At 39.5% G+C, this 23,610-nt stretch overlaps 1 protein-coding gene and 1 long non-coding RNA gene across 3 annotated transcripts in view; one reads left to right on the top strand and one right to left on the bottom strand.

The window, feature by feature from the left end:
* Positions 1-23,610, bottom strand: part of LOC148189338 (uncharacterized) — a 97,459-nt gene that overhangs the window by 17,520 nt on the left and 56,329 nt on the right. The gene's annotated exons all lie outside the window — the stretch shown is intronic.
* si (sucrase-isomaltase) overlaps positions 1-23,610 on the top strand; it is an 82,743-nt gene that overhangs the window by 50,788 nt on the left and 8,345 nt on the right. For both annotated transcript variants that reach the window (XM_088078788.1, XM_088078789.1), the window contains exons 29-45: positions 1,256-1,352; positions 2,873-2,985; positions 3,290-3,415; positions 5,718-5,846; positions 6,002-6,118; positions 6,226-6,288; positions 6,438-6,551; positions 6,641-6,731; positions 6,853-6,991; positions 7,591-7,724; positions 8,800-8,834; positions 9,489-9,605; positions 18,793-18,941; positions 19,742-19,826; positions 19,984-20,040; positions 21,276-21,400; positions 21,778-21,866. In XM_088078788.1, the coding sequence (XP_087934914.1) occupies positions 1,256-1,352; positions 2,873-2,985; positions 3,290-3,415; positions 5,718-5,846; positions 6,002-6,118; positions 6,226-6,288; positions 6,438-6,551; positions 6,641-6,731; positions 6,853-6,991; positions 7,591-7,724; positions 8,800-8,834; positions 9,489-9,605; positions 18,793-18,941; positions 19,742-19,826; positions 19,984-20,040; positions 21,276-21,400; positions 21,778-21,866 (1,780 nt within the window). The remainder of the gene's footprint in view (positions 1-1,255; positions 1,353-2,872; positions 2,986-3,289; positions 3,416-5,717; positions 5,847-6,001; positions 6,119-6,225; positions 6,289-6,437; positions 6,552-6,640; positions 6,732-6,852; positions 6,992-7,590; positions 7,725-8,799; positions 8,835-9,488; positions 9,606-18,792; positions 18,942-19,741; positions 19,827-19,983; positions 20,041-21,275; positions 21,401-21,777; positions 21,867-23,610) is intronic.

Raw genomic sequence — 23,610 nt, 5'->3', positions numbered from 1 at the left:
CACTCTGAAACTCAACTCATTCCCATTAGAACAAAATATTGTTACATATGCAAAGTCACTACAGCACACTCCAAAAAACATTCATTAATATGATTAAGTGTCTCATAAAAATGAAAAAAAAAAGAAGTACTCCAGCCACATAAGCTGATTTAATTAGTGGTTTAAGGAACAGCGTGCAGGATTTGGGGGGATATAATGGCATCTAGTGGTGAGGATTACAGATTGCAACCAGCTGAAAATTCTTCCAGTTAGGACATTCCTTCAGTGTTCATTGTTCAGGAGGTTTTTATCGTGAGCTGAGTTATCTGCAGGGGTCTCCTTCTCTCCAAAACAAATGGACTCTGGAATTTAAACACGTAAAAACACTGAATAAAGCAGTTTCACATTAAAAAATAAGTGTCTTTCTGACACTGTTGTCGCAGAGGGACTGCTAACTATGTTGGTCGATTCAAAAACGCGAATGGCCCAATCTAGAGACAGTGTTTGGTTTGTCCATTCTGGGCTACTGTACGAACATGACGGTGTAACATGGTGATCCTTGAACAAAAACCCACTCCCCATGTAGATATAAGCGCCTAAACCTAAGGTCACAAAAATACTCAATAATTTTTATTTTCATTTATGTATACAATAAAGAAAACATACTGATTATGCTATATTCAATCTCTGCCAACAAGTCCTCCTCAATCCTACCTTTGAGTAGTCATAAGAAACTATTTTTGGAAAAGCAAAGTTGCAGAGCTGAGTCTAGTAACCACTCAGCTACAGTTTTGTCATTAATTTTAATGATCTGTATGCTACACTTAGGACCTCCTGGTTTTGTTATAGCACCTGTCAGCAACTCCAGTCCTTAAATAATGTCCCAGTTCCTTGTTGATATCTTCCAACTCAGGCCAGAGGAACTTCGGGGATTCTGGAGCACTACTGTGTGCATTAACACAGGAAGTGTGCTGTATATTTAAATAAATGTTTTAAACAGTACACACTCATTTGCATTAAGGATACTTGTAGGGATATGTTTTTCCTACTTTTGGGAAAACCTCTGAAAGTCAACAGCACTGGGAGCAAGCCCATTGTAGTCATGTTGTTATATATAAGAAAAATGCCCTGTCAGGTGTAGAGAAAAAAAATGCTCATGAATAAACAAAGTAGCGCACAAGCACAAACGTTACAGTCGTACAAGCCAGAGAACACACCAACATTCACCCATCTCACACTTTCTCCATCATTCTTACTCTCTGTCTCTTTGCTACAGTACAAGATGAATTGCTATGGAGTGCATCCCTTCTATATGGGCCTTGAGACCACTTCTGATGCTCACGGTGTGCTGCTACTAAACAGCAATGCCATGGGTGAGAGAAACACTTATACGCATTAACAAAGGCACACACATGCTTGTACATACACATACGCCATACGCAAATGAAACCAAACATCCTCACACATACACACAATCACACTCAGTTTATTCATTTATTTGACTGTTTTTTGATGGAAACAAAGCATGTTAATGCTAATCTATATACGTAGTCAACACATTCTCATCCCAACTTGTCAAATATTGCTGCTTGGTCAGTACCGTTCACATCTATATACAACGCATTTCTTGTTGACCTTGTGGGACGAACTGTCAATTTATGCTTGTTAAATGCATTGTCTTATCCAAAATATACTCCTGTTTTCACGGGAAATGTACAGTTTCTGCTTGTCAGATTCACACAGTGTTTTCAAAAATAACATGCAAATGTTGACGCATGAGGTTAGGTTTAGAGAACATCATCATAGTTTGGCTCAACATTCATACAGGAAGCAAACAGCAAGCTCCCAGGTTGAAAGTCCAGGGTTTGTTGAACACATTCTCCTTTAGGGACAGCTTCTTATATTATGTTGTTTCCGGGCGTATTTTAAACTGATGCCGCCTGGCAGTGTATGATACCGCCACAAAAGGTGCTGTCTGGCCACATTATAAAGCGATGCCATCTGGTGCTGTATCATATCGCAGCAAAAGTTGCCTTTGTGTATTGGTGTCTGATGCCGAAATTACTGACCAAGTGGCGGTATTCAACAAGTTTTGAATGAGAATGGGCAGCTGTAGTCCACAGGCAGCATTCCAACAATACACAAGAAAAAAAAAAAGACAAATATATTTTATGACATGTTGAGTTAAAAGTGACAGTCTCACAGTTCTGTTTCCCTTGAGCTATTGATTGAGATGGGTCTTGAAAGTGTGATATATTTGATACTTTTTTATTGTAAGTTTTATGCCATTCCACTATACAGTATACTTCCCTTTGCTGACGGCACAGTTTGTCTGATGCGGTGTGCCTATGTGGCATGTCACATAATTACATATGAAGGAGACTACTTCCCATGTTCTGAGCAAATGCCATTTGACAGGGAGTCTTATGTAAGGGCTTTGAGCACTTTCTACTCGTCACGACTGTATATTTGCATACTGAGCAGTAATACACACTCTCTAAACACAGAGAAATTAACATGCACCACACAGACACTACTATAGACATACATTTCTCACTTTGCAAGAACTGAGTGACTCACTCTGTGCCAATGCCCTTCTGAAGCCATTTCATGTCTTGATCTGTTCTAATCTGCCGTCACAAAAAAGTGAAAGAACTACCAACTTTGTTTCATGAATTCCAACCAGTTTTCATAAAAGAAGGCTCACACTCTGTACTTCTATAGAATAAATTGTTGCTGTTTTCCCATCTTTTCTGCCTGCCTGCCTGCCTGCACTGCTTGCCTAATCTTAAAGTGCTAAAACATGCATGTGGCACACATAGTAAATGAGCAGGGACACATATTGTACATACCACTTCATATACATTTTTAATCTTATTTGCTTTGCGTCCAGATGTCACTTTCCAGCCTACTCCAGCTCTGACTTACCGAACTGTGGGAGGCATCCTGGATTTCTACATGGTCCTGGGACCTACGCCTGAAATGGTGGTGCAGGAGTACACTGCAGTGAGTCTTCTTGGACTTCTGGTTTGCTAGTGTGTGTAACTGTGTTCATTTGTGTGTGCGTCTGCGCCTATGTGTGTGTGTGTGTGTGTTTTGTGTCTGGCCCTGGGCCGCTGTTGATGGACTGCAGCAGCTGGGAGTTCCTCGCTTCATTGCGTTCTCTCATTTAGCCTATCTAAACACACACGCACACACACACACAGACAATCAAACAAACACTTTGTGGACACCGTCCTGTTTTCCTGCAAAACAACTTTTTCCTGTGCTGAACTGTTTTGACTTCCTTGTTTGTTTTTCTTTTTAACAGCTGATTGGACGACCCGTTCTACCTGCCTATTGGTCCCTTGGGTTCCAGCTCTGTCGCTATGGTTACGCAAATGACCAGGAGATAGCAGATCTATACAAAGACATGAGGAAAGCGGGTATACCCTATGTGAGTTCCCGGACAAATATTTTTTTAAGACATGTAAATTCAAGGTAAGAGTGGCCACAAGAGTACGGATTACAATTATGTGGCAGGAAAAAATTCTGTCAGCATAAAAATCACTACAAAACATAAATCCTAATCTCATATGCTCTGAAATAACAAAATTTTACGGGACACAATCCTGATGCTGCCCACATACATCTTATCCATTTAAATTCCCATATGTTTGCCTGTTTTTACGGAAACACTGATTTAATTTGATCAGAGTCCCAAACCAAAGGAATCATGTTACTGCCGAGATACGAGCAAATGCAATCTGATAGATTCGACTGTAGTTGAACAGTAAAGGGACATGCACTCAGTGGAATGGACTGCACTCAAGCCAACACAGTATATACCTATATTTACAATATGATTCATTGTATGTGGACAATAACTACATAAAACGAAATTACATAAAATAAGTTACTGGGCAAAAGCAAAATGGAAACATTGACTTCATGGATTTAACCTAATGACACATGACCTTTAATTTAATTTGAAATCCATTTCACCGTAGGTTTCACGACCTTAAGACATTTCCAGTTTGTAACAGAACAAGTTATTTTCTCTGAAAGTGAAATCTGGAGCTCACATGAATAACATAAGTAATATCAACCTGTGGCAGCGTTGTATTTGACATGGAAACACACCAGGATCTAATCCTCTTCATCATGCAGAACAGAACATAAGAATTTCCATTGATAACCAAGTGATCCCCTGAATATGCTTTCACAAAGGTCTAAGCTGCAAGGAGCTGATGCCAGCCAAAAAGAATCCTACATCATTGACTGGAATCAAAGTAGGGGGAAATATAGCCACTTACAAAGGCTAAACATCAGCTAGACTAGCAGACAAACCCAACAGTTCTGAATCTGAGGGTCCCAACTCCAAAGAGGGTTGCCAAATACCTACGCAGAAGAAAAAAAACACCTTAATGAAAATAAAAAAACATATTTTAGACTAGTGAATTATTTTTACATAACATCCCCAGTACTAGTGATTTACCACAGAATAGATTGTATTTAGTTTGTTTGTGGGAGTCAGCAAGCAACTTAATGTCCCTCACCAGCTCATAAAGGTGCAGTCTGAACAGTCTCTCCCATTTGCTCATAGACTTAAATAATACCTAGACACCAGATCATGATGGTGCCTATTCATCCCAATGGAGTTGCTTGACTGGCACATATGCAAAAAAAGTTCTAGCCACAGGTTTTTTTTTGCAGTATGCAATATGCGCAGTAGTGTTTCTCTCGCTGACCCTGCCCATAAGCTCCTGTTTGGCACATAGACTTTACACTGTGATGACATCACAGATTTTTAAATCACTTTTCTCAGGCTCAAAAATTTGCAAGAGAGAGAGTTGTTATTGACCTTGCTTGAATGTTGTGGTGCCCTGTCAGCAGTTTCACAGATGTGTCTTTTACAATGCTGGCCTGTGGGAAAAATGCTTTTTGGGCCATAGGAGATTTTTTTTTTTTTTCTGTAACACTGTGAGTTGCCACGGGAAAAATTGGCTGCAAGGCTGAGCAGTTTTCCTGGAGGCCTACATTTGCTTCAGGAATGTTGGAGAGATGCAGCCACAGCTTCTAATGAACCATAACTTTTTGTTACTCCCCACTCCCCAAAGGCATAAAGAGTCATGGTGATCTGATAACTCCTTAAAACAACAAATATAAATATTGCATTTATTGTGGTTTTAGTTTATAATGAATGTTTTCATAATGAACCCACTTTTCTAAAAATTGTGGTCTTTTAATTTAATATTTTTTCTAGACATAGCAATTGCTTTAAAAAAAAACAAAAAAAAAAAACTAAACTGCAGGCACCCAGCCTGAGAAATGTACAGATCTAAACTAGGAGAAAGAGAGCATGCACATGAGTGAAGCAGAGAGGGTTGCAAAACAGAAACCCCAACTTCTCACATATCCCAGGTGTTGCACACCATATGTAAAGGCAGATTTTTTAAAAAACAATATTATTTAGGCTATAATTATTCAGTTATTCATCCATTCAAACATTCAGACACTACATTCACATAACTTGCCCCCTTCTTTTGTTAAGTTCTGGGCATAATTTGCAGTTAAATTTTGAGAAACAGTAAAATGCATGCCCTCAACAAAAATCTATTTCTCTTATTGTGATTTTGTTATGCTGTTAGCACAAAATACTCTGTGTTGTTCCAGTTCCTGTTTGGTTCTGATATTTCTGACAAAACAAATTCAGTTTAATTTCAGTTAATTTGAGCTTTAGTTTACATCTGCTGCAGGATGTGCAGTACGCAGACATTGACTACATGGACCGTCAGCTGGACTTTGTTCTGGACCCAGAGTTTGATGGACTGCCTGCCCTGGTTGATCACATGAGGGAAGAGGGCATGAGGTTCATTTTCATTCTGGTAATGCCATTATATCATAAACTATTGATACAGTCACATGACTGTGTAAATATTACATAGAGATATTAAAAATAAACCTGAATGGGAAATTACTGAATCACTAGCCATGGCTAGTCTCCACTACATATTAAAGAGTTGTGTGTATTGAATTCCAGGATCCAGCCATCTCAGGCAATGAGACACGTCATTACCCTGCCTTTGAGAGAGGTAAAGCAGCGGATGTCTTCATTAAATGGCCCAAAAACATCAGTGATGAAATTGTGTGGGGGAAGGTAAGAGGGAATGGATCGCCAAACAAACAAGTGGAAAAATACAAAACCAATTAGTGATGATTTTGCATCGTGTGTGGTGCTACAGTATTTATATATTTTTTTTGCAGGTATGGCCAGATTACCCCAATGTCACAGTAGATGAATCTCTGGACTGGGATACTCAAGTAAAGGTACAATACTTTCCACATTCACCACACTAACACATAACACTACCTGTCCTCCGACATATTATGTTTATAAAATATGCGAGATCTTTAAGACTTGGGTTTTTAAGTTCTCAGCATTACATGTTCTGATCATTTGACTATCCAATTTTCAGATATACAGGGCATACACCGCATTCCCCGACTTCTTCCGCACTAAAACAGCAGCCTGGTGGCAACAAGAAATCCACGATTTCTACAAGAACACAACGTTTGATGGCATTTGGATTGTGAGTGGCCTAAAATATTTAAATAAAGTGACCTTACTAAATCATTCTGCCTGATTTTCTTGTCACTGTCATTTTTCTTTCCTTTGTAGGACATGAATGAGCCCGCCAGTTTTGTCCATGGTACAGTTGGAGGGAAATGTCTCGGCAATCCGCTTCTAGAAAACCCTCCATATATGCCACGTAATACACGCAATTCTATTTTTTGTTCTCCTCATGTTGTAATGAGATTTTAAAGCTATGATGTCATTTTGAAATTTGAAATATATCCAAATGTGTGTGTGTTGGTGTGCCCTCCTTAAAGCGCTGGAGTCTAAACACCTCGGATTAAACCATAAGACTCTGTGCATGAACAGCGAGCAGATACTCAGCGATGGAAAGAGAGTCAGACACTATGACGTCCACAACCTCTATGGCTGGTCCCACACCAAGCCCACCTATGAGTAAGTGAAAATGTATTTATATTTGTGTGCCTTCCTGTGTGTGTCCAAATAAATGTGTTTCTATTGATCAGATTACATTTGGAAGTAGACAAATTAGTGTAATAATCCCAATCTTGCAACCCTGCATCACCCATTACAGTCAAAAAAAAGAAAAGAGAAAAGGAAGAGCACAGGAAGTATCATTGCAAACACATATTGAAAGAAAGTGCAGCCACAGGATACTGATATCTTCCAGCTATCGAAAGAAATACAATCTCATCAAATCTTTGTGATAATAATCACTTATGTGAAACTATATCGGTCCTTGCGGTGAAACTTTCCTTTCAGGCCAGATTGCAGAGTTCGTTGCAGAAGCGCCTAGGGATGCTGGGAACCACTGGGCCTTGAGCCCAGGTGCTTTATCTCAGGAACTGTTTCATTTTTAGCACCGCATTGAATTTAACAATCACAATTAACTGGCTAATTCGCTTTCAAAATGAATGTTCTTTATTTAAGAGGGAGAAGACACTTTTGCATTCTATCTGTTTCTGGTTAATGTATATGTCTACGTGTTATCTGGATGTGTAAAGCAAATCCCTGCGTCTCTCTTCTCTGTGCAGCGCCCTGCTGAACGTGACAGGTAAAAGAGGCATAGTGGTGACAAGGTCCACTTACCCCTCCAGTGGGAAATGGGCTGGACATTGGCTGGGAGACAACGCTGCAAGCTGGGACCAGCTATACAAATCCATCATAGGTAGATAAAGACATACATTGAAAAAAACTACATGGTGATGGCCCTATTTATTGTTATAAGTAATCTGATAATACAAGGGGGATAATCTGACAACTCAATCGCCAAAATAAATATTGGCATTGAGGGTTTCCGCAAACAAGGATATGTAACATTTGTATGTTATTATGTAGCAAACAAAATTAAACTTCACATTTCTTTACATGTCAACCAATAAGGCACTGATGGGGCGTAAAAAATGAAGCCAAAAACTGCATTTCCTGGAATGGCAACTTGAGGCTGGCTCCGAGAGTGAGTCAATCCCCATAGACTGCCATGTGTCAACGCCCAACTTTACAGCAAAAACAGAGAAGTTCACAGCCATGTACGAAAAAAAGGATGTCGCTCACTTTTGTTTGAAGTTACACATTATAAGGGGTGTAGCAGCTTTAAGTGGCAGGCTGTCTGCGAGGTGCCACCTTGGCCTAGGAGTCAGATCCACTCCTTGCTCCTTACACAGCTCCACCCTTGCGTCCAAATACGGTCACTTCTGGTTCCAAAAAAAACAAAATGTGCCAAATTTGAGGCTTAAAATGGCAGTCCACAAACTAGTGGGTGCCATCACAGTAACTATGTCCATTATTTATACAGCCTGTGGTTTGAACAATGTTGTGGTTACTGTGTGGTTGAGTGTTGGCACAAAAAACACTTGATTAGGGTTCAGAAAATATCATGTTTTGGATTAAAGTACCCATTTTGGTTGCACAATTATGTGTGGAAATGCTGCCACTGTCTCTGCAAAAAAAATATTGATTTTGTAGTTAGTCTCAAAAAGTATTCTGCTGCTTGGCAGCCACCTTGTAGGTGTCATGCCATCCACCATCCCCTCAACCTCACAATGACAAAGTCAGCTCATTCACATTTAACCGGAACTTTGGCACTCTAGAAACATTGATATGATGCATATGAAATGTACAACTGTAACATATCCGTGGTTTGCAGAAATGTGATCAATCACACATGCTTGCAAACTGTGCAGCATAAAGAAGAAAACAGAATCATTTTTTCGACATAAATCCCCATTTTCTTTGTTCTACAGGCATGATGGAGTTTAGCCTGTTTGGCATCCCTTACGTAAGTATCATCATTTGATCTTGGTTTTGACAAGACATAATCTTATTGATGTGACCTTGTCCTCTCTAAGTAGATTACAGCGGCCTGAGTGATGTTATTTTGTTTGCTAGACCCTTTGATCAAAGGACATCTTGAGATACAATGTGAAGCATGTCATTACAAGCCCCACCCCAACCAAGAGGCCCACTGCTAGTCCGTCATGACCCATAAAACTTGAACTAAACTTACATTTATACATTGTTGTCCTGGCTTGCTCCGACTTTGCTTGCTTGTCCTGCTGTCTCTTTGTATTTATTTCTGTGTCTCTCTCTCTCCCTCGCATACTGTCCTTCTGTCGTCTCTCATCTCCTCAGTGCGTCTAATAATAATTATAATCTGACACCTCATCGATCCCTATATGGTAAATCATTTGCATGGATCCCGCCAAGCCACAGGGTCAGGTACACAGCATCACTCACTCCTGTGGTGTCTTGCTCAAGGACGCGTCAGAAACATGACGCTTGCAAAAGAAGTCGAGTGACGCCAGTTACTGTGGTCGGACAGTGCTCTTTCTAGTCGCACCTGCAACCTGGTGTCCATCTTTTTGTCCATATCTGTGTCTACACGCACGCGCACACACACACTGATGCTTTTTTGTACATCTCTCTTTTTCAGACCGGAGCGGACATATGTGGGTTCTTTAATGCAGCTGAGTATGAGATGTGTCTGCGCTGGATGCAGCTGGGTGCCTTCTATCCATACTCACGCAACCACAATGGCAAGGGGAACAAGGTGAGTTCAAACAGGAGAAAAACACACATAAGAGATGTACTTAACAACTGCTTCTTTTGTGCATTCAAGCTAACTTTTCTTGAGGGAATACTACAATGGCAGAATGACTCAATACAAGTTACCTTGAATTTGTAAAACAAACTTTATTTTTCTCACATGCCTACACAATGATTGGGACACCCCAAAATAGGTAAAATTCTTGATAAATTGAGGGGCCTTCGTTTAACAACTGCAAAATTATGTCAAAAGAGCTCACACAACTTGTGCAGTTTAATCCAAGTCTTAATAATCCAGTTGTATGTTCAGTACTTTCCAAACACAAACTGTAACATTTCAGTAAAACGTTACCTTTTAAGACACTTCTACACAAACAGTACTATATATGAACAAGTATTGTGGGTGTGCGCGTGCATTTGAGTTCAAGATCACATGCATGCATGTGCCCAGATGTGCCCAGATGTGCTCAGAGCATGCTTCTCCTATGCAGTAGCTAGAAAAACATGGTTTTCTTCACAGATTCAAGGTAACAGAGGGTTAGTAATTTCTATACAAACGATCATTTTGCAGGTGAGTTATTCATATAATCTGAAAATGATCATTGTGTCAAATTTCTGCAACCACATTCATTTGTTAGGGTTTACTGTAATGCTGGAATTCAGATCCTGATGTTGCCAGGGAATTCTCACCAAATTTACTCCCATTTGCTGGAAGAAATACATTCACGTGAAAGCAAGATTCTCTTCCTATAGTCCCTACAGAGCAACATACCAAAATGGGTGTATGTTTCAGACTTTTTTCTGCCACTTCATACAGTATTCCCACGGATTAAAATTACTAGGACATATCAATACTGGTAATGGTAAAACAATAATATACTAAACTGAAGACTGTCTTGTGATGTTATCATTCCAGCCGCATTAAAGCAATCCATGACCTTAAGTGAATGTAGCGCGCACACACACACACACACACACTGCACAAGGTGAAAACACTACCGGCCATCACTATGTTGTCACAGTTGGTAGAAACTATTGGATGATTCTACTGTATATGGTTGACATTGTGTTTTTACACCTTTAGGATAGAATTATTTTGCTACCTGTGACTGAATAAATACAAATGAAGAATAACAATTTTTAACAATAATTTTAATTAATTTTTTTTCAATAAATACCCATAATTGTGTGTTCAACATCAATCCTTGCAAATCCCGAGATGACCAAATATCCCCTCTAGTTAGCATGTTATTGTGCTCTGACAATTGGGGGGTGTATAACTATATATATATATATATATATATATATATATATACATGGTTACACAAAGAAAAACATGCCCCAGCACTCCCATTGTTTGCAAAAAATACAAACTAAATTGCTTTTTCTACCCATATCTCTCTTAATCTGCGTCTGACATACACAAACACACAAAAAGATAGACCTGTTTGGTGGTGTAGTGTCGGTGGCATTCATTCTAGCGGTGACCTTTAAGAGCGTTGGAACACATCTGAGAAATCCAATAACGCCCGTCCGGAGATCGATCCCACCGGGCGAACTTTCTCTGCACTGGAGTCTGCAATACTAGACAGGACACAGATGTGTGTGTGTGTGTGTGTGTGTGAGTGTGTCAGTGCCTGTGCTTTTTAACGGCATGGAGTGGGGATATAATTGAATTCTCAAGGTGATCTGGGCACCACTGCACACCACCTAACCTCTACTCCACACACACATATGCACCCCATGATTCCAATCATTTAATAATGGCTTGCAAATGGGTGTTTAAACATGGAGAAAATTGACAGGAAAAAAAAGTCACACACACATGGCAGGAGAGGGCGGCACAAAATGACAGTCTGAGAGTCAGTCAGACAAAAAGTGAGAGGGATTGAGAGAGAATTGGTGGGAGAACAATGCAGGTATTTATATCAAATAGCAGAAAAAGAACAGAGGGATCGAGAGGTGAAATACTGACAAGCAAATACAGATAAAGGAATAGGGAGGGGAAGAGGAGTTCATGGGCTATGAGACAGAGAAAGCGCAAAAATGATGAGGGATAAAATTGGCAGAGAATAAAACAAGATGGCAATTTGGCAAGTTAAATGGTGGTGACACAGAGTAGTGATAAGGACGTGAGAGCTGGGACGAGGCTGAATAAACAATTTGCCCATTTTGAAACACCTGCGATCAAGTGAGAAGAAGGATGTGAGGGAGGAGGGTGCTCAGTGAGAGGAAGAGGAAAGAAAAACACACGAACCGGGACTAAGAGATGGAAGAAAGGGGAATCAAGGTCAGCTATTTATGTAGTCTACTGTAAAAACTGTATTATTTTTCCAGTCAGCCATATAAAAATCCCCAATCATCAGACAGTTAGTGACTGTAACCTCGGGTCTGCTTAACAAGGCATTTGACAACAAAGTATTAACACCACAAACCAGATTGGAGGGTACACAAGGTCAGAGACAGCGGAGAGAGAAAGAGAGAGGAGAGTTTTTGCAGAGTCATTCCCAGAGCTTCGTCACGCCTAGTGTCTCTTTGCCCTCAGACAACTTTCAGTGTTGACCTTGAGATAATTTCACTGCACCAGCAATATGCTGCAGTGTCCACAGTCATATCAGAACAATGCAAAATTAATTAAACAAGATATATATCCTCTGCCAATGGTTGTTTCAGCGGTGTAGTCATATTGGAGCCATGCATATTGTTATTCACCCAAAGGGACATATTATTGTTCATCTAAATATATTTTCCTTTTTGTTATGTGTGCTCTGCAATGCAAAACAGAAACTCAAAAGGTTTATGAGATGGGGCGAGGGAGTAGATTCCAGACAGATAAATGAAGAGAAAGACCAAGCGGAGAAGAGAAAAGATGAGAAGGGCTGACACAGCCAGATAACCTAATTTTTCCTTGAAGTCATGCACACGAGTATGCGCGCACACACACACACATGCGTATCTGTCTACAATCAGTGTGTGTCACGAGGCTTTTTGCCACTATCACTGTGGCCATAAATTAGGTGAATTCATGAGATGGATTCTCCATCTGCTTCTCACTCTTCAGCACTCCTCACTCTCATCTCTTCATCAATCCCTCCTCTGGTTTTCCACAGATGAAAAGTCTACCTTGAGGGCCCCACAGACACTTGTATAACTGTCAAGTCAAGCAAGATTTGAGTGACTGGATGTTAAAAAGTATAAACCCAGTGTTTTGGAGATTACCCTGTTGGTGATCTTACTTCTTACATAATGATGGTATCAACACCAAAATCATTTAATTTTGCAGGCTTGAATACCAACATTAAATATTATTTCAAAGTAAGAGCACTACATCTGTGCACTTAACAACGATGAAATATCATTAAAATTGCTGCTGCAGCCATTTTAGTTATTGGAGATGAGTATGCCCTAATCATCCATGTCCACATCCTTCAATCACAGTGAAAAACAAATACTGACTGACTGCAGGGTCATAACTCGATTAGTCTTTTTTTTTTAAATTAGTTTTTTACTTTTCATCTGTTAACGTTTGTGTTAAAAACCCTAACAAAATAAACACACACACACACACACACACACACACACCAAGCAAAATTGCAAGGTAATGTCAACTCTCAGAAATTTATCTTGATATAATGATGATAAAGACCAAATCTCCAGTACAGGGCACAAAAATAAAGCATAGATCAGAGCTGTAAACTGGTAACACAAGTTACTTCCGAGCTTTGAAATCCAACAAAAAAACCCAACAGGAAATCCAAAACATGAGTCAACACATCATCAATCTTGCTACTAATCCCCAGTTAACACCAAACTGTCAAGTTTACACAGATCTTTGCCTTGTTCCAATGCTCGGTGAGGAACACAGTGCCAAATGGAACATCAGGTGTCCAACCAAACCTCTTTACTTCACATATTGTATTTCACCAGTGGATTCGCTGCCAACAAATTTTCTGCAACTTTGGAGTCATAGTTTTTGAGTTCAGTCATATTTACGCAAGCCTGAGCTCTGATATGTTCCTTGCAGTCCAGGTGTATGGACAGTGAGCAACCGTCATATGCAATCATCGATCAGTTACCATGCAACTATGTTCAGAATAGCTGCATCATATTTATTTATTTATTTAATTTTTGTGTTATTTTTGTGTTTGTGCATTCCAGCATTTATGTAATCTCTAAAATTTCTAGACTGAGCCGCTTTGTCGTTGTGACATTCATACATTTTCTACCACATGACCATAGCCAGCCCTCAAGTTAGGCACTTCTAGAACCAAACAGTTCTGGGGACTCCCTGAGAGGAACAGCCCACTGTGAAGCTCCCTCGAGAACTGCATACCACCAATGGCAAATAGTGCTGTATTTCACAGTCATGTGCTCAGAAAAGCCTGGACATCAAGTGTCGGTCCATTTGTCCATTTTTTCCATGTCCACAATTACAGCTAGTTGTAGTGTTGCAGCCTTCGGTCAATCTGCAGTCATTCCCACAGAGCCAGGACCCTCCCAGCTGTGATAGAGAGAGCGCACTGATATAGGCCAATACAAAACATAATATTTTCTAACATTTACTATGCATTTCTTGGTGAATATATGGCTGCAAATACTTATAGATGCCAGTCAGAATATAGTCTATTAACAATTATTAAACTCAGCCAGATTTCCTCTGCTGCACCACAAGTCCACACTGTCTCAAACTTGCATATATGAGCTGAGACCTGATGTGTGATCTGATCGTAGCGCTCACGTCCAGATTGATAAATGCTGAGGTTTGCATGAAAATGACCTCATGCCAATTTTTCTGTCATACATTTGTTTCATAAATAAGGGCCAATGTGTTTTCTTGCTGTCACTAGAGAGCTGCACTGTATGTAGTTGATGTCATATTTATCAGTGAACACAACAAGGTCCTTTACAGAATAATTTGTGATCTTAAGAAGTTCCTTTTTCATAATTTGTTCCTTTTTTCATCCCACTGTGTATCTGCTTGCAACACATGACACGCATAGACACAGATGACTGAAGTTGAGATGAGAGAAAAAAAAGAGACAAATGTCTAAATAAATAAAATTTCAAAATGAACAAAATTGCCTTGAGCCTGAAGCTCTTTGCAGCAGAACCAAAACCAGCACTGACACCCGATACTTTGTCTAGACTCATCTGGTTCTGTTTGTGTAGTGAAACTCTGCCCTTGACCTCCAACTGTATCTGCCCTCTCTCTAATCGTGAAAGCAAAGCAAGCTCGTACTTACTCATACAAATTCATTTGATCAGTCTCACTCTTTCTATCTCTTTCTTACACGCACACACACACTCACAACTTACCACGATAATTACTTCTGAACAAATCTGATTGTAAGGCATGAGGGTGCAAAAGGAGGGTTACTAAAAAGGGAGGCAGTTAGAAGAACTCCTGGGTTTTCAGGTAATTACAATCTTGTAAATTTCCTCAGAAAATTAAATGATAATCTGGTAAACTCCTCAGGTCATAAGATAATGGAAATGTTCTGTATTCAATCGTGTGCTGTTAGGCTTACACTTAGTAACCACTGGGCTACAGTTAATAACTATTATCAAATCTGACCCAGCTAAATTGCAGCTGGGAAGAAAATGTCTGTCATTTTTACTGCTCTCTGTGATGATTTTTATGATAATATCTTACGTTTTCTTTTCATCCTAAATCGAAAGACAGGAGGCACATACACACAGATTTACCCTTAACTGCATAATACACTGAGAGAAGCCATGCAAACACGTGCATACACACAGTCGTAATTATGCAAATGCAGTACACTCTACACACACGGTATCACAGGGAGGAGCATATGGTGATGACACGCTTGAGCTGAAAATCTTCATGATCCTCACAGTGTGTTTGGGTGAGTGTGTGTGTGTGTGTGTGTACTTGACCAGACTGATGATTGTCCTCACTACAGCTCGAGAAAATGAGCTAATACATTTAGATTGGCCCATATCTACAAAATGACAGTACACCGTGTCCTCGTTTTCTGTCCTTGTCTCTTAAGGGGACGTTACGCTTGTTGCCAATTAAAAATGAGGTAAATGTCAGTACAGTGTGGGGCAGAATACTTTTGGCATCATTTATCAGTGTAAATGCACGTGGGCCATTTGAGTATTTCTGCCGTGCTGCAAACTAGCAAGTGTTCCTGTCAGTCTCTCTCTTTGTGCCTGCTAACATTTTAAAGTTATTCATTTTCAGCATGTTGTGAAATCCAAATAGGAAGGAGTCAACTCTTGAAACACAGTGACAAGATAAAAAAAACTCAGCTGTGTGTAAATGTACATTTATTTCACGGACAAATGTAAAAGTAATACATTCTTACTCCGCTGGCTTTTTCCTGCAGAGCCCTGTATGTCTTTGTGTATCTGTGCTTGTAACTGAGAGAAATGAACCATAGACAGAGCTTTTGAAATGTACGTCTATTGAAACAGTGAATGTGTTTACTCAAACACTGAGTCCTTGTCTCCAGATACAAGTAAACAATCTCAGTCACAGGATGTTCTACAGCTATCTTGACTTTTTGTATTTTGCATTTACTAAAACATATTGTCCACCTATATGTCAACTAGAAGATCACCCAAAAAAAAAAAAAAAAAAAAAGACTAGCCTTCTACCAGCTGACTGCTAATTAACCCTTTGAAACCTAGAGGGACATCACTTTTCTTGTGCTGCTTTCAGACACCTTACACAGGTATTTAAACCTTTGAAACCTGAGAAAATTATTGTGATTTCTTTTTAAAAATATGTGATAAAATGCAATGAGCAGCTAGGTAAGAAAGGTCCCACAAATTACAAGAAATTAGGAGATTTAAAAAGAAAACAAGTTTAAAAAAAAGCTAGCGAAGAATGTCCAGGAGCAAAAGAAAAAGCTAGACCACAACTATATTTACAACAATCTTAATTACATATTTAAAATTAAGTTACGTTTAAAAAAAAATGTAGGTGTGTTTTTTTATGTAATTTTCTTGTACGTTTTACTAATTTCTTGCTTTCGGGTTACTCTTATTTCATGTTTTAAAAATAAATCATACCCATTGGCTCCGGTTCCAAAGGGTTAAACACCTCCCCCAAACAGTCATAATCCAATCATGGTTTAGCAACAGCAGGTTGGTCAAGCTTTTGTTTTGTAAGCATGTTAAAGTGTACATGGTGTGCATGGGGCTCTAAATTCCCTCTCTCATTGAGCATGAAACCCAACAAGACATCCCAACACATTAACATCTGGCTTTTGTATTTAATGGGTAAGGTTACCGCTGACATTCAGGTCAAATGACTCTGCAGTGGTCATGGGTATTTACCTGCCGCGGCTCAAGTCAGCAGTGATGAAAATATGACCCCCTGGTGGACGCACTAGTTGTTCCAATGCAATGACACGTTGCCAAATTATACCATCTGTCTATGTCCATGCAGCGCTCAAATATTATGCAAAATTACACTAGTCTGCACCAAGTCACGAGGTAAAGTGGATCATCCACTAATTAGGTAGATCAGTGGTTCGATCCCCGGCTTATCCAGTCCCCTAGTGCAGTATTCCTTGGCAAGATACTGAACCACTGTGGCATCAGTGTGTGAGAGTGTGTGAATGTTTTGACTTAAACAGGCACTTTTTATGGTAGCCTCAGCCACCAGTGTGTGAAAAAGTGAATGTGACTCTGTAGTGTGAAAGAGCTTTGAGTGGATGGAAGACTAGAGAGGGACTGTACAAGTGCAAGTCCATTTACCAAAAAGCAATGGATATAAAGTAGATGTAATGACAGTAGCATTTTTACCTGCCTCCATGCTGCTTGCTACTGTGTAATAACATTTGTGACATTGAACGTGACACACCATAAAAAGAAAAAAACAAAACAGAAAAACATATCCTCATCACACAGCTCTGGGCTAATGCCAACGGGAAACGAGTCTATAGCCTATTTTGAGCCAGTTTTCCCACATTTTGAAAACTTGCAGATATGTGCTTATTTAGGTAGGAAAAGAGTATAAAGATGATATTCTTCATTTAGAGTTTATTCTTTTGTATTACAAAAGCCAAAACACAAGAGCTAAAGTGTAAGGAATGAATTATACAGAGGCATTTCCCTAAATCTGTTCCTGGAGAGTTAAGGATAATTGTAGTGACATTGTCATGCTCTTATCAAATTTGGGGACGTTTACACTCGAGCAGCTCCAGCCATTGCTACATGATATGATATTGCATTTGCCAAACAAGTCAATTACTCCTCATCCTTAAAGCATTTTCTTTTGCAATTTTAAATTTAAACATTGTGTTCAAGTATACAAGTAAAAAGGGTTACATAACAGTATGATCTTACATTTTTCCTTATTATACTCTTGATTCTCCGGCCTAACTATATCAATGCAATATATGAACTTAGTCAAAGACGTATTCTTGGATCCTTAACAGAGCATGTTGATCTTTTGCCAGACACATGCAGCTTTACCCTCAGTCAAAATCATGTATATAGTCATAAAGTGCATATTAAAGACCCTGGGCAGAGCTCGAAACATTAAAAATTCAACAGCAGACAGAATTTCAACCATTTCCTAACATTATATTAACTACTCGATAGGTACAATTGATAAAATCTGCCTGTGACCGATCTCAAGCCAGACGGAAAAATCAATGGTCGTTATAGCTATAAACCGTACATATATATATATCCTTTATTTAACCATGTAAAAGACTCATTGAGATGTATGTGCTGAGCAGGAACATGAATCTTGTCAGGTGTAGCAACAGTACGAGGGTAGTGCTAAGCATGTGGTCAGTTGCGAGTAACAATATAAGTGAAAATTTCACAAGACCAGAAAGCCAAAATCCTTTTTTTAGTTTAGTTGTATTGGCACATACATATTTATAGAAAAGACAGAATAAGAAATTAAAAAAGTTTAAACATTACACAGGAGAGGTCAGAAGTCGAAAATGGCGTATGCAGATACTTCCCCTATTAAATAACTAATTCATAAAAAGAAGACAAAAAAGAAAGATTGCACTGACCGAAATTGAAAGACTAAGCAGTAATACAAAAATGTTTCAATAAACTGCTGTGAGTCATTGCAAATTTTTTTCTACACCAATTTGTCACAATAACTAATTAGGACAGAGTTGGAATTTTTATCACTAATCATTTTGGCAGAACTGTGAGTAACCACCATATTTACACTCTTTCCCTTTCAGAGACAAGATCCTGTTGCTTGGGATTCCGCCTTCTCCGAGGCGTCCCGTGACATCCTGAACATCCGTTACACCCTCCTGCCCTATTTATACACACTGATGTATGAGGCGCATACAGAAGGAAGCACAGTGGTCAGACCACTCTTGCACGAGTAAGCACAGACACACAAAACACACGTTTCTTATCTTTCCTGCTAACGTGCTGACTAGTAATCACTTAATGAAATCATTTAGTTATTACCTGGATGGATCTTTTCTTGATTTGCTGGCAAGATAACCTGATTTTATACCACACTGCTTCTCGTTAGTATGCAGAATATAACGTGGTGATTGCCGGACTAAAAACCAATTTAAGCAGAGCTTTTACATAAGTGCTCCGACACGTTTTCGGCACCACTGTTTTAATGCCTAACTCATTCACAACTAGTTGAAATGTTGCAATCAAAGCCTCCTTTATGAGTTACAGATGTTAAGTCGAAATGGGGGATTAAAAATGCATTTATTTACACATCCAGAAATGTTGCAGTGAAGTTTAACAACCTGGTTTGTGACATTTGCTAATTTTAATAACTTGACAGGGGAAGACAAATTAGAAGTGTCATCCCTAAGAATCCTTTGAGCAAGGCACTTTCTATTTCACTTCCAGTGAGACTGTTCAGTGGCCAACCATAGATGACTGTGGCTATACTTGGCAGCTCCCAGATGTGAATGTGTGGAACTGTGTGAAAAAAAAAAACATATTTATTCATTTTAAGAGACTCTTATAAAGTCACAGATGGTATTTAAGGAGCTGGCAGGATGAGTCTGGCAGGGATATTTGGCTTGCATCTTTAAACCATTGAATTCTGAATGAGTACTTGAACAGTCGTCTGGGCTGAGGACACAGGAGAGAGCGTTAGGAACGTTTTTCTTTTTAGTCAGGCTTAATGGCATCTGTGCTGGTGTGTCACAGGTTTGTGGATGATAAAACCACATGGGACGTCTATAAGCAGTTCCTCTGGGGACCTGCTCTACTTATCACCCCTGCCCTTGATCAGGTATATACAACACAGCTTCCCTTTACTCTTTGACTTATATACATGTCACAGATGAAACTTTTTAATCATTTCAGGGATGGCCGCCAGTCTGTCTCAACTGCCTGTATTTCTTTAGCTTGGACTTGTGCTTATGATTAACTGACTTTGTGATTGACAGGGAGCCAGGAGCGTGGATGGTTATGTTCCTAATGCACGCTGGTATGACTACCACACGGTGAGTCCAAGTCTGTAACAACCACTAAATAAATACAAAAACCAAAATTTTCATTCAATCCAAAGCCAGCCCTATCTTGTCAATGGCATTGCAGAAACACTGCCGGCCGATGAAAATCACCAACACATTCAACCCCAGTAGATAACAGTATAGAATAATTACACTATCCATTACTGAAAAAGATAACACATCTGGCTGGCTGATTAGTGTATGCATAATAATGCATGACATATGAAAGTATGTGGAACATATCTTATATTGAACATGCAAAGTGCTGTGTCTATGAGGTGCTTTAAGTCTAAAAATAATCCCTACAAAAATTAATATGTAGACAGACCACGACAAGACCATGACTACAACAAAAAACCCAAATGACAATATTAACAGGAGAGATCTTTGACAACATCATTACAGACTAGCAGCTCAACAATGGCAGAAGGCGCCTTGATGACAAAAACAAACATCCAATCGCTCTGTCTCTTTCTAGCTAGGGGACTCCCCATCTGTTAGACAGCATCATAAAAGCAAACAAAACTCGAGAAAGAACAATATAAATGGAGACATGTAAAATGGAGAAGAGGAGAAGAGAGGAGTTCGTTACCTCCATTAAACTAGTCCATTCAGCACACAGAGACTGTTAGAAAGGACCAAGGACAAAGTAAAAAAAAAAAAAAAAAAAAACCTGAAAGACCATTGCAAAGAATTCTTTTGGCTTGTATTTAATTACTAAAATGCTTCAGATGTAGCCTTCATAGATGCCACGCATTTTACTGGCTGTTCTGTCATACAAACGCAAACTTCTCACAAAGCAATTGTTGAATAAAATAAATCAAAGTTTAATTACCTATAGTATTTAATAGCCGTGTAACCGTTCTCAAAATTTCCGGTTCAATTTGATACGGCTTATCAAACTGAACCGCTGCTGCTACAAGCAGCGCAGCGACTGTTTTTCCCTGACCCAGAGGAGGCGTACGGGGTGTGAGCTGTCGCTTAGCTGCTAACAGTTTAAGTCTTTGGTTTGGAATGGCTCGTGCTTCGGCTCAATGGTCATGTAAGTGACTGTGCTCTACAGTTGGCTGCTATAGACAGTGCAATAGGATAGCTGAACGTATCATTAAATAATACGTACCAAACTGAAAGCCTCTCACTGAATGGTTTAGTACAAATACATGTATTGCTACACCCCGACTACTAAGAGTATTTTACTAATATGTAATTATTGCTGCTTTTATCAGGCCAAAGACGTCGGAGTGCGCGGGCAAATGGTTAGCATGCCCACACCCCTGGACCATATCAACCTTCATATCAGAGGGGGATATATCTTACCCTGGCAGAAACCAGAGAACACAACATATTACAGGTATGTGCCACACTCATCATGACTGATACATCATGACGGCACACACCTACAGATTAGCGTCCCTCGTGCTAAGTTCAAGTGTGTGTATTCCATACGTTTGTGCATGTAGAGAGACAGGGTGCCAAAGAATGGTGTTTTTCCTTTTGTATAACACTCATAAAAATAAATGCCATCTATGATTGTCAACGTGTTTTCAAGAACGACGCAGTGAGCATGAGAGTGGGAGACATTTAGAGGGTGATAAATGCTCCAGAAGAGGTGAGATCAGGTGGATCCCCCCCAGCAGGAATGTTAATGTATTTGTCCTCAGCAGCAGGTATAAATAGATGTTGTCCTTTAGCAATCTGCTATAACCCTCTCTACCCATTTTATTTCAGTCGGAGGAATCCTTTAGGACTGATCGTTGCCCTGAGCGACAGCAGAACTGCTCGAGGATCATTCTTCTGGGACGATGGCGAAGGAATAGGTAAGTTAAAGGTCACCCTTGAACACACACACAGAATGGGAAGTCATTTAACGTTTTTCAGTTGCATGTATGAACTAATTTTCATAGTCATGATAGTATACCATGTATTAGTAGTATATCTGTGCAGATAATTCCCTGGTAAAAGCATATCTTGATCATGAAAAGTTAAATTACTAGGCAGACTAGATGGGTAAAAAATAAGGGCTGTACACGTCTCAGAACTATGCCAGTCGAATTGGATTTGGCTCTTCAATATGAATATTTGATGATTCATTTTGTTTTCCACACAAAGTTTTAACGGGACATTCAGTGTAACAGATATATTCACAACATATAGTAAACAAGCTAACTGCACTAATGACCAGCCATACATATGCGATAATGTTTTTGCTGATGCTAGATATTGAACAAAAGACAGCGACTGGAATGTATTAAGTTGCTGTGAGCTGTAAATTCACCACGTCTGAGCCGGAGGTCTCTCCCTTCATCCACTTTGTGCCGCTGCCTGCATATCCACATGTTCTTGTTCTGAATCATTTGGTCAATACTTTATAACCAAATACCTGAAACATTAATGACCGTCCCATCAAGCCCAGTTTTTGTGTCATTTTGTGTTTATTACTGATTAGCAAATGTCAGTATATCTGCTTAATATCTGCATTTTAGCATTGTCACTGTGAGCATGCTAGCATGCTTATGTTAGCATTTAGCTCATAGTACTGCTGTGCCTCAGGCTAAATAAGGGTAGTTTCACTGAGCTGTTAGCATGACGACACTCTTAGGCTTGTTCAAGCAAATATTTGCATTGCAAAGCAAAGTGTAGCCCCCAAACACCCCTGCGAAGAAAATAAATAAAAGGCACATTTACATGTTATAATATGTTATGTTAAAAAGTAAATAAAAAAAAAAACCTTCTTTGAATAAATTTTGTTGGCTGAAAGTTACCTAATTGTTTTGATGACATAACTTCACATCAGGTTGCATTATTTTGTGATTTACAGATGAAAACACCAGAGTTGGTATCTGAGTGGCATTAGAGGCATTATTTTTTTTTCTGTCAATAAAAGTTTTGAAAATCAGGAACACATGAATGTGTAAAGCCCAGTCTTACACTCCTGTGCAGTATGAGAAAACACAGTTCCTTTTTTCCCACTGAATATGAATTACTTCATTGATATCATCAGATACACATGGACAACTACAACATATTCTTTTCTTCCCCCTCTCACACACACATACACACATGCGCGCACACAGATATACGAACAGAATCCGCCTCTGAAGTGCCTCTGTGAGATGATGCACTCCTCTGTGAAAGGCGTGTTTGTGTTGGGACAAAGAAGAGAGGAAGAGATAGAGAGAGAACGAGGGATGACAGAGAAGGGGAGTGACAGAAACTATTACAGTAATTCCCCATGTCGCTGCCTGGAGATATGCTCTCCATCACTCCTCTTTTATCTGCTCCCTTGCTCCACTCTTCTGCGTCTCCCTGTCTGTCTGCGGCGTAGCCTCCCTATGTCTTTCTTGTTTGCTCTGCCTCGCGCTGCAGCGCCTGCTTACCTGTATTATCTGCTTTTCTTGAGTTCTGCATGTTTGAGTTTTACTTCAGAGGGTTAGCTATCCACTCTGCTGTCAGTCAGGCTGGCTCAGCCGCGCGTTAGTTACTCACTCATCAGTTTCATTCAACCAGTCCGATGTTCACTCGTCCATGCAACTAATTAATTATTCAGCCTTTCCAGTTAAG

Source organism: Plectropomus leopardus, chromosome 6, assembly GCF_026936395.1.
Source record: "Plectropomus leopardus strain MGB_pleo_1.0 chromosome 6, ASM2693639v1, whole genome shotgun sequence".
Taxonomy (NCBI): Eukaryota; Metazoa; Chordata; class Actinopteri; order Perciformes; family Serranidae; genus Plectropomus; species Plectropomus leopardus.
This window is presented reverse-complemented; position numbering and strand designations above follow the sequence as displayed.